Source organism: Gallus gallus, chromosome 8, assembly GCF_016699485.2.
Source record: "Gallus gallus isolate bGalGal1 chromosome 8, bGalGal1.mat.broiler.GRCg7b, whole genome shotgun sequence".
Lineage (NCBI taxonomy): Eukaryota > Metazoa > Chordata > Aves > Galliformes > Phasianidae > Gallus > Gallus gallus.
In genome coordinates, this window is record NC_052539.1 from 11,036,346 (window position 1) to 11,049,786 (window position 13,441).

General features: G+C 33.7%; 1 protein-coding gene and 1 long non-coding RNA gene across 14 annotated transcripts in view; one reads left to right on the forward strand and one right to left on the reverse strand.

Moving 5' to 3' along the window:
* Positions 1-13,441, forward strand: part of COL11A1 (collagen type XI alpha 1 chain) — a 146,843-nt gene that overhangs the window by 99,865 nt on the left and 33,537 nt on the right. For all 9 annotated transcript variants that reach the window (XR_005861921.2, XR_005861922.2, XM_040704931.2 and 6 more), the window contains 7 exons: positions 658-765; positions 1,827-1,880; positions 5,674-5,727; positions 6,404-6,511; positions 8,335-8,388; positions 8,803-8,856; positions 8,960-9,013. Coding sequence is in view for 7 of the 9 variants with exons in the window: in XM_040704931.2 (XP_040560865.1) it covers positions 658-765; positions 1,827-1,880; positions 5,674-5,727; positions 6,404-6,511; positions 8,335-8,388; positions 8,803-8,856; positions 8,960-9,013 (486 nt within the window). In the remaining 2 variants the exon portion in view is untranslated. The remainder of the gene's footprint in view (positions 1-657; positions 766-1,826; positions 1,881-5,673; positions 5,728-6,403; positions 6,512-8,334; positions 8,389-8,802; positions 8,857-8,959; positions 9,014-13,441) is intronic.
* LOC107053980 overlaps positions 1-13,441 on the reverse strand; it is a 162,040-nt gene that overhangs the window by 14,280 nt on the left and 134,319 nt on the right. For all 5 annotated transcript variants that reach the window (XR_006940009.1, XR_006940012.1, XR_006940014.1 and 2 more), the window contains 6 exons: positions 11,977-12,067; positions 11,735-11,861; positions 5,649-5,725; positions 4,032-4,157; positions 1,591-1,700; positions 594-745 (listed from right to left, as the gene is read on the reverse strand). This is a non-coding gene — a long non-coding RNA (uncharacterized LOC107053980). The remainder of the gene's footprint in view (positions 1-593; positions 746-1,590; positions 1,701-4,031; positions 4,158-5,648; positions 5,726-11,734; positions 11,862-11,976; positions 12,068-13,441) is intronic.

The window sequence follows — 13,441 nt, forward strand, 5'->3', positions numbered from 1 at the left end:
TTCGCAACTCAAACTATGCTTTCCTGAAATGAAATTATGACTCCATGGACAGCAAGGAAAAAGTAAAATAATCACCGGCAGAAGAATAGTTAAAAAAAAAAAGAGAGAGAGAAAAAAAGTACCGAAAAAACCAAAAACCTAATGTAATGCCAGCAATTGTTGAGAGCAAACGCTTTTGTTACTTGAAATTCATCATGAACCAAGTTATTCTTGAGATAAGGTTTTAGAAGACATGTATGTGCATCACAGTTGTTATCCCGCATGCACTCATAGGTCTGAATTAGGACAAGATGTTTTTAAGTTTTAATCTGAAATTAATTTACCCATTTAGTAATCCAGTTGCTACAACGGCATGCCTAAGCATATATTTTTTTTACAGACTTGCAGTAAGAAGTATGATCTTTGTATTTTCTATGATGATTCTGATTAGTAAACTCATTCTCTAGAGTTTGTGAGAGATTGGAGAGAAGTGAGGAGCACAGCATTGAATTCACTTCTGCTTCTTGCTTCCACTTGCATAGAAGACCTACTGCTGTCTTAGAACACCTTTGGGTGCAGTTGGGACTGTATTGCCATGTAGCTAATATAATTACCTGCTCTGAAAGCTTTATTAAACTCCTGTGATAATGTGGATCACTTCCTTTTCCTGAAAACCAGGGTGAAAAAGGTCCTCAAGGTCCAGCTGGACGTGATGGAGTACAAGGTCCTGTAGGACTTCCTGGTCCTGCTGGTCCAAGTGGTTCTCCTGGAGAAGATGGTGACAAGGTGAATCTTTATAATAGGCATTAGTATATCTGTGAGAAGGTCTGCAAGTACAGTTCTCTAGTTGTAGCTTTCCTCACAATAAATACAGCACCTAAGCAACTCATCCCTTCCCCTATGGACTACCACTACATGCTGCCAAAATAAATAAATAAATAAATAAATAAATAAGGAACCCTCCTGTTATCAGATGTTTCAGTGACAGATGCCATGGCACACTGCGACTGGTGTTCAATAACTAGCACACTAACATCCTGGCAAATGAACAAAGATTAAAATGTGGCAAAATAAATCGAGGCACATGATGTCAAAATTGGTTTTTGCTTATTTTAGAAAACTAATCTGTTGAATGAGAAGACTGAAGGATTCTCAGTAGTGTATTGTGATTTAGAATCATTGGTAATCGGTTGAGGGTGTCAGAAAAAAGTTAGCAGTAGAGATATTCTGTTAACTTCTGGAAGAATTGAGGACACAGCACCTTTTAGGATCATTTGTATTTAATATGGCAGTGTTCTGTTAGTCAGCATGGTATGCAGGTAAAGACTTTGGGATTTGTTTTTATAATGCGTGAGTGTGATTTTCCCCACAGAGTGTATTTTCTGTGATTTAATTTAATTTTATTATTATTATTATTGAATAAGGTAGGCTTCTCTGACATGTTTTCCTAGCAATTTGAATTATACTGAAATTTTGAAATATTGTACACTGCACTGAGAAAAAAGTGTTTGGTCACATACGGTTAAGTCACAGTACTTTTGTTACAAGTTTATACCGAGGGTGACAAGAGGAACACAATCTCCTCTATTTAGATCTGAGTACCACTCTTACTTCAAAGCCAGGTCTTTGGAGCCTTTGCAGTTTAACAGTCAATAGCTGGATTAAAATGATATACTATTGATTGATACAGAATTGCCTCCTTTGGGCCTTCACGCTTGAAACTGCAACATAAAACACAGAATAATCATATCAAATGGAACTTTTAAAGATACTGTGATATTGGAGTCAGCTAAGTGTGAAGGGGACCATTCTAAACAAGAACTTTAACTACTGACTTTCAATTACAGGGTGAAATTGGTGAACCGGGTCAAAAAGGTAGTAAAGGTGACAAGGGAGAAAACGTGAGTAGCAAGTTGTTTGCCCATTTCATTCTTCATAAATAATGGTATTCGTGCATAAATTACTGACATAGTCTTGCTACCTTAGTGAATAGAGACAAAGACCTATTTCAAAAATCTTTCTTCAAAATAATATTGAGTTTTAACACCATTATTAGAAACACTAAATAGAAATGCGTAGTACTTATTAGATTCTTAGAGCTTCCAGAATCATTAAAAAGTGAATGGGTAAACTCAATTCCTAAGCACCCTTCCTGTATCATTTTAATTTGTTCACTTCATATTTGAACTGGGAGAGATCAAGAATATGAATACATTATCTTACTGTGTTTAAATCAACTGTCCGGATTGTGCGAATATGCCCAACTTTATCTTTTCAGCCATAACAGTAAAGAATACTACAACTTCGAAAATCTACTAACACAGCTAATTTTTTAAAAAGAATATCTAATTATTGGAGAGTAAACTTAACTTATTCAGTATTTCAGAACAGTAAAGACTTCATATGCCATGTCTTATACGAATTTCCAAATATCAATAGGCCCAGTAGTGTATTTGGGACTACTAGGCTTCTAATAAGTTCATTTGAGCTGTTTTTGGATTTCAAAATCACTACTGAAGTTGAAGCACTTTTTCCTTCTAGCTTTTCCCACTTTAAAATTCAAAACTAAAATCAAATTAGGATTTTGTTTTGTTTTGTTTCTTAACCAAAAATTCAGTCTTCTATTTCACCAGTTTTCAGTTAGCAAAACTCAGAACACAACATAGAATTATTCACAACTAAGCACATTTGCTATCTTGAAAACACTCTGCTTCTTATAACTAACTATATAGGGAGCATCATAAAAGTAGAGTACTTACAAAATCCACAGCAAATTTATGGCTTCCATAAAATCAGATGATATTTTATAGGAAGAAGCATACAACTTCAAGCAATTCAATTTTATGATATTTTTGTAGAAAAAATGTGGAGATAAAACGTGAAGAAAATGACGAGGGTTTTCTACTTCTGTTCATTTCTAAAGATAAGGTTGTCTTTTTCTATTATTTATTTGAAAAAGAAAGACTTCTGCAGTTTTCAGTGCTGAATATGTACTTTTCACAATCCTATTGAGATAGATCATATCACAAGTGCTATAATAAACTACTTGCAATGCCCTGTTTACACAAGGAATATAATATTATACATATGAATGAGAGAGCACTTCTATTATAAAACTCGTTTATCCATGAAACCTACATCTAACCAAGCTGCTTGGAAAATCCAGCTTCAGAACTAAAATTACTCTTGCACAATCTAAGCTGTTTTAGTTTTAACTTGGTAAAATTAATTTATCAAATAAAAGCATTTAAAGTAATCATTTTCAAAACAACGGACTTCTCAGTTAACTGAAAATCAATTTTCATTTATTTATTGTTGCAGTGGTAAACCAGCTGAGGAGTACAAAGATATAAATTCTGCTCCTCTTTGTCCCCTAAAGGTATCCATTACATTACAGGCCCTGTGTAAATAGAAAAATATGGTTTTTAAAGTAGAGGGCAGAGGAAGCATATGAAGCAGGTCATGGCCAATTTCCACTTAAACTCTGCATGCACTCACATGCATATCTTTCTGTTCTTACTTTTGGCATGCTTCTTCATCAAGATGCTCATCAGAGAAATCAGAAAAAATATGTGCTGTATTTCGGACCATTTTAGCTTGGCTAGTTATACCGAGCATTAGACTGTGACCACTGTTTCCATAGTGACTACTAACGTATTTGAACTTATTCCCACACACCTGCTTTACAAATAAGGTGTCTGCAGTATAATCATTTGAGAATGTATCATGTACATTCTCAGTCTCAAGGTGTAAGGCATTTGTAAATAATGTATGTTTTCCATGAAACACAGGATCCATTGTTAGAGTTTGCTCATTTGAAGGCATGAATTTTACTCTGAAGTCCTGTGTATTGAATCCTATTTGCCCGCTGTTGCACTCATTCAATCCTGACAATTTCAGAGTTTGTTTCAAACCTGCTTTCCTTTCAACATGCTGACAGATGTATATGGGGCAGAGGAAAGGCCTTTTTAGTCAGCTCTGAAAGATTCTGAAGAGGAAGTAAGTACACAGTTCTGAAATCACTGGACATAAAGAGTAGATTTTTACAGTACCTGCACACCCATAAAATCCTCCATGGTTATTTAGTCTCATCACAGCGAGGACACTGAGCAAGGAAAAATTGCTCCCTCTTTCCTGTTCAAGAGGAGCTTGAAATATCTTCAGTTTCCTTTCTGAAACTAACACAAATTTAAGGTTGGAGTTTAACTGTAAAAAAAACTACTATGTTTCATATCCAATTAGGGGTAGCACAAATTTATTGTTGATGTAAATCCTCTCTTCCTTTTCAGAACCTCCCTGCTATCACAGCTGCCTTTATTAATTGACAGTTCTGATAGGTTTCTCTCCATTTGCCCTGCAGAGTAATAGAAAAGGGAATCCAAATGTACCAAATAATTTTTAATTAGTCAATATCAAAGTACTTTCAAACAATAAGTCACATCAAAATGAGTATTTTAATGAGATTAAAAATATGTAAGTTTTGTTGTGGGCCATGTAAAATGAAGGAAGAAGCAGAGGAATCCTGCAATGTGTAGAAGAAGTGCATTCCAATATTTTTTTAAAATTCATGCATGCTATTTCCCTTTTTATGGCAATCCTTCCAATCCTTCCAAAGCATTTGTAGGAGTCCTTTAATTTAGATTTTTCACAATACAGTCTAGAGAGCTTTGCTTCTCGTGTTGCCATTATATGTGCCATTGTTCGATAGATTGAAAGGAAAAAAAGGTCATTAGAAAAGAGCAGAAATATATTGTTTAAAATTTCCAGCTACCTAGAAAATAAGATGTTCTAAAATACACATAGAACCCCAAGAAAGAAATAATTTGCAAAACTTAAGTTGCTTTTCCTGTAAAGGGCGCAGTATTTTAACTGGAACCCCAGAAAGGTATTCAAACAAATTCAACCCATGCAGAATGTAATGCTTTCTGAGCTGTACTCTTCATAAGTAAAATCTCTCTAGTTGGTGAAAAAGCCAGATTCAACCTAACATACCATCTTAACCATCATAAACTTGTATCCTGAATTCCCAGATTCAGGGTTAAATTTAATCATTATAACACATCTGTGTAACTGACCGTTAAAATATGGACAGTGTTACTAAGAAAGTTACTGTTTTGGAAGAGGACTAACTGATAAAATTAAGGATTTCCTCTGAGATATGTTTTTTCCCATTCTCCTGAAAAGAGGAATAATATCAAAGTGAAATTGACTTCCAGTGCTCAAAAAGAACTTAGAATGCAGGTATTAGATGTCATAATAAGCTTTGTGCTGTAACACTAAAATATTTACAATTTCATAAAACTAATCCAGTCAACAAATATTTCATTTAAGGGTAAACTGTCAGGTAATTATTTAGTTCTCATTAAAAGGTCTGATATTTTTAATTCTGAAAAAAATATATGTATATATAGTTTCCATCTTGATTCATGTTTGCACAGGAGTCTATTTTAAATATTCTGAAACTATTACAAATGTTAGCACTTTCAAAAAATGCCAGTTTATTATAGACATGCTAATCTGAGTTTTGAGTGCTGAACAAACTGCTTATTTGTAATGAATGGAAAAGACTTGTGAATAATGTTACATTTTCTATGGAGAAATGTAAAAACAATAGTGTTTGATCATGCAAATATATTTGCTGTTTATTTCATTCCGGATGTCATACTCACTTTTCCTTTTGAATGCTTGTTGCAGGGTCCTCCAGGTCCACCAGGTCTCCAGGGTCCTGTTGGTGCTCCTGGCATAGCTGTAAGTAGCTTATTCAGATACTTCAAAGTTCTTACAACTATGTGGTAATTTGTGCTACTTACTGAGGAACAGATTTCAGATCACTATTAACAGTTGTGTCATTGTGCCCTTAAATTCAGTTGTTCATTATAAACGAAGCTGCACAGCTATTTATTAAAATTTCATTATTAAAGATGAAATATTATAAACAGTGAACAGAGACCATCCCTTCAGACAACTTGTCTGATGTTTTTTTGTATCACTCAGTGTTAAAATCAGTTTGATACTAAATGCAGTTAAGAAAGACATTCTCTTAAAAATTCACCTAATACAAAGTTGTGGGTTTATTTCCAAAAGTTTTGAATTTTTCAACAGTAAATATTGATCATACTGTGTGCTACTCATATTTTACTAATAGGTAGGTATTCAACAGCTAGTGTGTTTTATGCAGTTTATGAAAGAGAATAGGTGTTCAGGGAAAATTCATGTGAGACTTGTATTGTTTGATCTACATTAAACCAGGACACATTCTGTCATTCCATTTGTTTAACAGATTTCATTCAGTCAGGTTGGTGTATACATTTGTAATGACATTAAGGCTAATCCTGAGCCCTCTTCTAGTTTGTCCAGTGATAAGACAAGAGCTTCTTCTGTTTTCAGACCTGTGATGTTTTTGTTTCTTGCTCTTTCCAAATAGGGAGGTGATGGGGAGCCAGGCCCAAGAGGTCAGCAAGGAATGTTTGGACAAAAAGGTGATGAAGGTCCTCGAGGCTTCCCTGGCCCTCCAGGCCCTATTGGCTTACAGGTAAATTTATGTACTGTTTTTACCCTCTACTTATAAAATGTCATTAAGAAATCAGGATATTATTTTATTCAGGAATGCAATTCTCATAGCAACAATGAGTTGCTGGGGATTAAGAGCTTTCACTTTCGTATATATAATATTCCATGGTAAGTATATTGCACTTACTTCAATTAGATTGCAGTAATAGTACTTAAAGTGGATATTACATAAAAATAATTTTGTTTATAAAAGTAATAATGGTGAATTTTGAATACTTATTAACCGTAAATTTCCTTACTATATAAAATATTACTTTTAAGATTTAGTTTATTTAAAAAAAGAGTTTTCTAACAAAACAAGTTGAAAGTCAAGAAAATATGAAAATCTATGGGCATATTTAAGTGATCTCATGATCACTTTATGGCAATTTTACTTAAATATTGAAATATAAAATGACAAACGACTAGTTCTTGCCAAAAGGAATTGCCATGTCCAATAATGCATGAAATACCATACCATTAAATCAGTAAGAAATTTTCTGCATTAGAATAAGTGTTCACTAAATGGCTTTTGAGAATTTTTGAAGACATTAATATCAAGTAAATGTTTAATTGCCTTTGAAGTTTCATAAATACATCCTCTGCAAACTGTACAAAATGTACTTTAAATTTAATATTTATATTAACATTAGCAAAATCAGGGCCTGAGATTATAACTTTTAAAACAAGTAAAGGACTATATAAAAACAACTGTGTTATTTGATGAGTGGATTATTTAATAGTATTTAACAGGCTTTCACAACAACCACAATTCACTGATATGTCAGCCAAGTTTTCACCATAGTAGACAACTGAAACGTTATTTTAGGAAAGATACCTCTGAATTTTGATAAGCCTTTCTACAGTTCAGATTGTGTCAAAGTAGGAGGGCAACTGACAAACAGATATAGTGTTGATATGTTTGTACTTCATAATTTTTGTACAGCTTTGTAGTGAAGAGAATAAATTACACTTTCCAATCTGGTAGTAATAATTTGATATATTAAAAATAGCAGAATGCTGGAGATGAAACTTGGAACCAGATCTTAATGTAATATAAAACATTGTAATATTATTGACTCCAGATCCAGGGTACTCTGCATGATTCAGAAGCCAAAATTTTATCCTACATTTAGGAATGCCCAACTTAGGGGTGATTTTTTTTCTAGCTGGGGTAACGTTATACTAGAATCAGTATTAGCATCATCTTCATTTTCCTTCTCTTGATGTTTGTTACTAGACAAACTTGGACACTTTCTTTGTAAGAAAGTTTGCATTAAAGCAGTGCAGTACCTCTCAGCAGGATTCATTACCTCCACTGGACACCTTGCTAAGGCAGTTTTACAGCTTCCAGTACTGAGGTAGTTTAGACATTTTTGCATGCCACTTCACTGTGCTGCATCGATCATGTTTTGTTGACATATATATGTCATAAATCATATTATCTAAACACACACTTGGGGTTTGGATAATGATGGCAATGATCCTGAATTCAGCCACCGTAGATAGCACTCATGTGTACATTATTATTATTATTATTATTATTTTAATTTTCTATCTCGTCTTGTTTAAACAATTCAGGACTACGTATACATTTGCTGTAAAATGAAAGGCTCCTTTTATGTATTGATTTATTTATTGCAAATAAGTTTTGGTTTTTTGTTCTTTCTTTCCTCTCTCTTCCCTCCACTTGCCCCCACCCAGGTTTCACACGTGGATCTGATTTGTATTGTTTCATATTGATTTATATGTCTTATTCCAGATACCCTACAAACAGTTTTTTCTTTTTTCTTCCTTGTTTTTTAGGGTTTGCCTGGCCCACCAGGTGAAAAAGGTGAAAATGGGGATGTGGGCCCGATGGTGAGTTTTCTTCCCCACTGATCATTCTTGCAATAAATATTATCCATGTAATACTGTCTTTTCTCAGAAGCTCACCATCTGATAAGCTACTCCTGAATTGTCTACCTGGCCATGAAACTTGTTTCTGTATTGTGAGCTATCTCTGGGATTTATTTTGCATTCCAGAATCCTTCTCCTCATCTTTAAGATGAAGATTTACATAACATAAGAAAACACTTGGAAGTACTGGATCCCTTCTGAACTCATGCAATGGACAGCAATTCAGCCCTGCTGTTCATGTAGAACTCTGAAGACTAAAATTCCTCTAGAGGTTGAGGATATTGTTTCTTACTGGCAAACAACAACAACAGCAACAACAAAAACTACTTATCTTACATTTTTTTTTAAATATACCAAACTGTCTCTTTGATACAGGGTCCGCCTGGTCCTCCAGGTCCAAGAGGCCCCCAAGGTCCTAATGGAGCTGATGTAAGAACCTATTTTTCTCATAACATTGCTTTTGAAATGCAGTAATAAGCAATGTATATGGGATAACTGTATTTGGAATAACTAACATCTTGTATCATCGTAGGGTCCTCAAGGCCCCCCAGGCTCAATCGGCTCTGTTGGAGGTGTTGGGGAAAAGGTGAGAATATTGACAATATCATTTCTAGAAAGAGAAAATATTGGAACAAGAATATACATTTTGTTTCTTCTTTGATGCTACACAGACATATTACAGTTCCCAAATAGCCTTAATTGACTTAGTAATTATTAATAGTGATCAAGCTATCTAGTTATACTTCTAATGGCAGAATTACTATGTTTGTTTCTTTTCTTTAATATTTTACATCACAAAAGTATTAAAGAGTCAAAAAAGAGTTGAGGAGATGAGTAAGCCTTATCAGTGATTAAGAAGTAAGGCTATGGTGATTTCCTCACTTTCACAGTTTTATGTTTACAGTAACATGATTGGATTCAACAGTATATTTCATTTTATACACCTTTACCTTAGAATACCATAAACCCTTCAATCTGGAATGTTAAGAATATAAGCTGTTATCTAATGTATCAGTGGTAGACAAATGCATCAGATGTGAAACAACTGAAATATCAACACATATTTATTTCTCATAGAAATGTATACAATTCCAATAAAGTCAAAGGCTAGAGAATGATTTATGGTAGTTGAAAACTTGACTTAGGACTGATGCTCTATGACATTCATTAGTAAAAATTATTTTCATTGCTATTTTTGGTTCTATATTCAGAAAATTTGCTAGCAGCATATGTTTTTGTTTTTTAAAAAAAATTCTGTATCTTAACCTAAGAATGTTGGACAGAAACTTTTTTATTCTTCTTCTTAGTTTTGTTCTGTTATTTATTTGAATCACCAGTGTAAACTGTTTTAAAATGCTGAGCAAACACAAAATTCAAAAGAGATTCTCTTGAAATTCCTACTAATGTATTTAGTTTAACAGTTCAGACAACCAATTTCAGCCACATCCTGGGTGAAACCATAAAGCATTTTGTTGTAATGTTACAGATTTAATATAATTTTTTTCTTCAAATCTGGGTCAGGCAGTTGGAAAGCAGATTTTGAAAGCAATATAAGGTGAGGGAAAAAAAATGGAAATATATACAGTCTCCTGTATAGGTAATTTGTTGAGAAAGTATGTAGATTGTTCCTGAACATTTGCCACAGCATATCTTGTACATTCAATAAAATACTCATGTCAGTGAATCCTAGAAATGGCATTCCTAGGAATGCCAGTATTGACAGTTGTCAGTTTAGAAGAAAAAAAAAACCAAAACGGTATTTCTACCAAGTATTGGTAACATTTCAGAATGTGAAGCAAGTTTTCCTTTATCTTTCTGTCCATCAGATAATTAAATGCACAGGTATTTTCTCATCTTCCTCATACACCATCATTGAAATTCTTTACTTCAGAAGTCTTAAATTCTGCCACCTTTCATTTATCTACACACTGTGTTTGACACAGTATACCAATATTGTAACTTTATGTACAAATCTATCAGATCTATGAATTTAGAAAGAATGACTTAAGTATCAAGTTAATAAAAATCATTTCATGATCCTTTTCTTAATTACTGTCCAGATGCATGTGGTTCTGCTTCATAGAGAGGTATTTTTTTTCACAAGATAAGGTAGTTGTCATTATTTTTCCAGGATCCTTTTTATGAGTAATACTAAAAATCATGAAAATCTGCAGTTTGTTGTAGAAACTTCTCATTAACAAAATAACAAAAGATATTTCACAGGATACTTTTAAATATTGTTCATATCTACCCTAAAATTGTTCAGCTTTTTCATTAAAATGACTTTCCTTCAAATAACACTTTGTTTATATTAAGGCCATGGCAGAAGAAATTACCTACTTCTTATCAGTATGACCAAACTATCCTTTTAATAGGATTCTCAGATGCTCCATGATTTACTCTACATCCTCAACAAGTACTTTACCACTGCTCTGGGATGCAGTGAATAGAACATATAATATAGAAAGAGTGATGATGGCTTGATGGACATATCTTAAGCTGACACTGCTTCATTGCGTTGCCTTTTTCAATTATGCGTTCTTAGGATGTGGCTCTGAGTATCAAACGCACTTCCTGGTAGCAGTGGCATTCTTATGTCTTCAATCATTTTTACTAGTAAGAATAAATATTATGCTTGTCTGCATTACTAACAGTGTGTCATCTCTAATTCCCAGGCTTGTGACATTGTTCCTCCAGCCTATCTCTAAAGAGTGCTTTCCTATTTAAAGAGCTGCAGGATTTGGTATTCCCTCTGGAAAGAGTACCAAAAAAATGTGCCTTATTGCAAGTGCTGGTAGAGATGGGAAACGATTGACGTAATGGAAAAAAAGTCTGTATATCAGAATAATACAGAAAAAAAATATATATGGGCACTGTGCAAAGAAAAATTCTTCTCTGTCCACTGCAGTACTAGGAGAAAATGTTGGTTTTTTTTTTTTGTGAGAACATTACATCCAATGAAACTTGCTACTTTAAAAACAATCTTGTGTAATATAGTGTCCTATTGAAGTCAGTAGGAATTCGGATGTAGGTTTCAATCACGTCTTTAATTGTTATTGTTTCACAATCAAATTATATTCCAGTCATTCTAATTACATTCCAGTCATTCTGTAAAGACACTGTTTTTACAACCCCTTACTCCTTTCCTCCCTGCTCTTCTTCCATGTGATTTAGAATCCCCATTTGTGATAAGCAGACCACTAAATTTATATGAGAACATCACATTCAGACAGTGTATCACTGCTTGTCATTTTTATTTCCTTTTGCTTATTTTCCATATTGTCTGTGTTCATACAGAGAAGCTTACCAGTATATTATTTTGGAGATCTTATTTCTTCTAATTACTTTCCTCCTTCTCAAATTTTAGCATGTGACTGATATCTCTTCCTAGTTAGGGCATCTTCCTTTTTAATTCCAGTTCCATTTAATGAGTTCTGCAAATTTAGAGATAATGAATAGTTGTTTTGTCAGGAGGATTTTGTTTTTGTGAGTCATTCACATGGTGTTACCACAATGGGAGGACTATTAAAGCTTTTAAACAAAACATACCTTTTCTTCCTCTTCCCGCATAAGTGTTATTCCCAGTACTTTTCCTATAATGTCAGTATGCTTTGGCCTCTGCATCCCTTCCAAGAAAGACCTATACCGTAGATAATACAATGCAGTGCTGATAGTAGAATGTGGAAAAATATTTTGGCATTCTATGTCACTGTTGAGTAGTGAAATATATTTGCTCATTTTCATTTTTGAATGGTTGAACTAGAAGGAAATATTTTGATATTTGACAAATTACCAACAATTTTTTGTCAGATGTAGTGCCATGTATTTTTAACTATCTTGTTGGTTCCTCTGCTGTCCATACAAAACTCTAAATGTTCAAAAACATCTGCAGTACAAATGTGCATGTAGCCTTGCATTATAAATACCTGTATCCATAGAGCAGTCTAGAAGGCTTGTGACTTACACTCAACCAAAACCAGTTAAAACCAGCTTTCACCCTAAGATTTTTTTTCTTTTTTTCTGTTTCTACTTTAGAAACAGGAGAAAAACAAAATATACCAGCTCATGTTGATCATTTGATATCAAAGGCCTTACATGCTGATATTCTAAATCTCCAGTAAATTGCTCAAAACTTTCAAAACTGGGCCTTAGGTGTGTAGGTCAGTTGAAAACAAAATTACTATTCAGAAAAAATGTATATGCTTATTGATTGCTTCTTTCCATTTAATTTCACTAAAAAGTTGTAGATTAAGAGCTTGTAACAGACAGAGAAAGCAGAAAAAGTAACATTAATGCTGTGCTTCTCTTCGACAAAACCTAATAAAAATAAGCTCAGATTCCGAATGTTTAAGTTAATCTGTGATAACTGTGTTGGATACTCTGCCTTCTTACAAACCTCTCCCCCTTCCACAGCATGTGTTGAACTGGCCAAATCAATAGGTAATGCAAAATGTTATCTGAAGAGCCTACACATTCTTTCTGTTGCCTCTCAGAATTTCAATCTGTTTACTATATGAAAAAGTTTGAGATAAGGAAAGCACTACACTAATCTGGATTTATATTCCTTTGTATTATGTCATTCCAAGACATTTAAAAATAGTATACTAGTTAGGAGACCAACACAGTAAGAACATGATATCAGTAATTATCTGCTTGATCAGTCATTGATTTATACTGCAGATAGGAATGAGAGAACTCAAAATGAGTAGAATATTCTGGCCCTAATTTTAAAAACATATCAAATAAGTTTGCACTGATATTTTTCATGTGTACATACAGTCCACACGTATTTGTTCAGTCATTAAGATAATTAAGATGTCTGTGAAAATTTATGTTGCCTGAATATCTATCCTTGCAACATCTTAGTTTTAATATTTTTACATGACCTGCTGACTCTTTCCTTCCTTCCTTCCCCATCCCTCCAATTTGCTTGTAAGCCCTCCCAGAAAATATAACACAGCTATAGAATTTCTTTCTTGATTAAATTTACCTATTCACAGAGCCCTAATACATG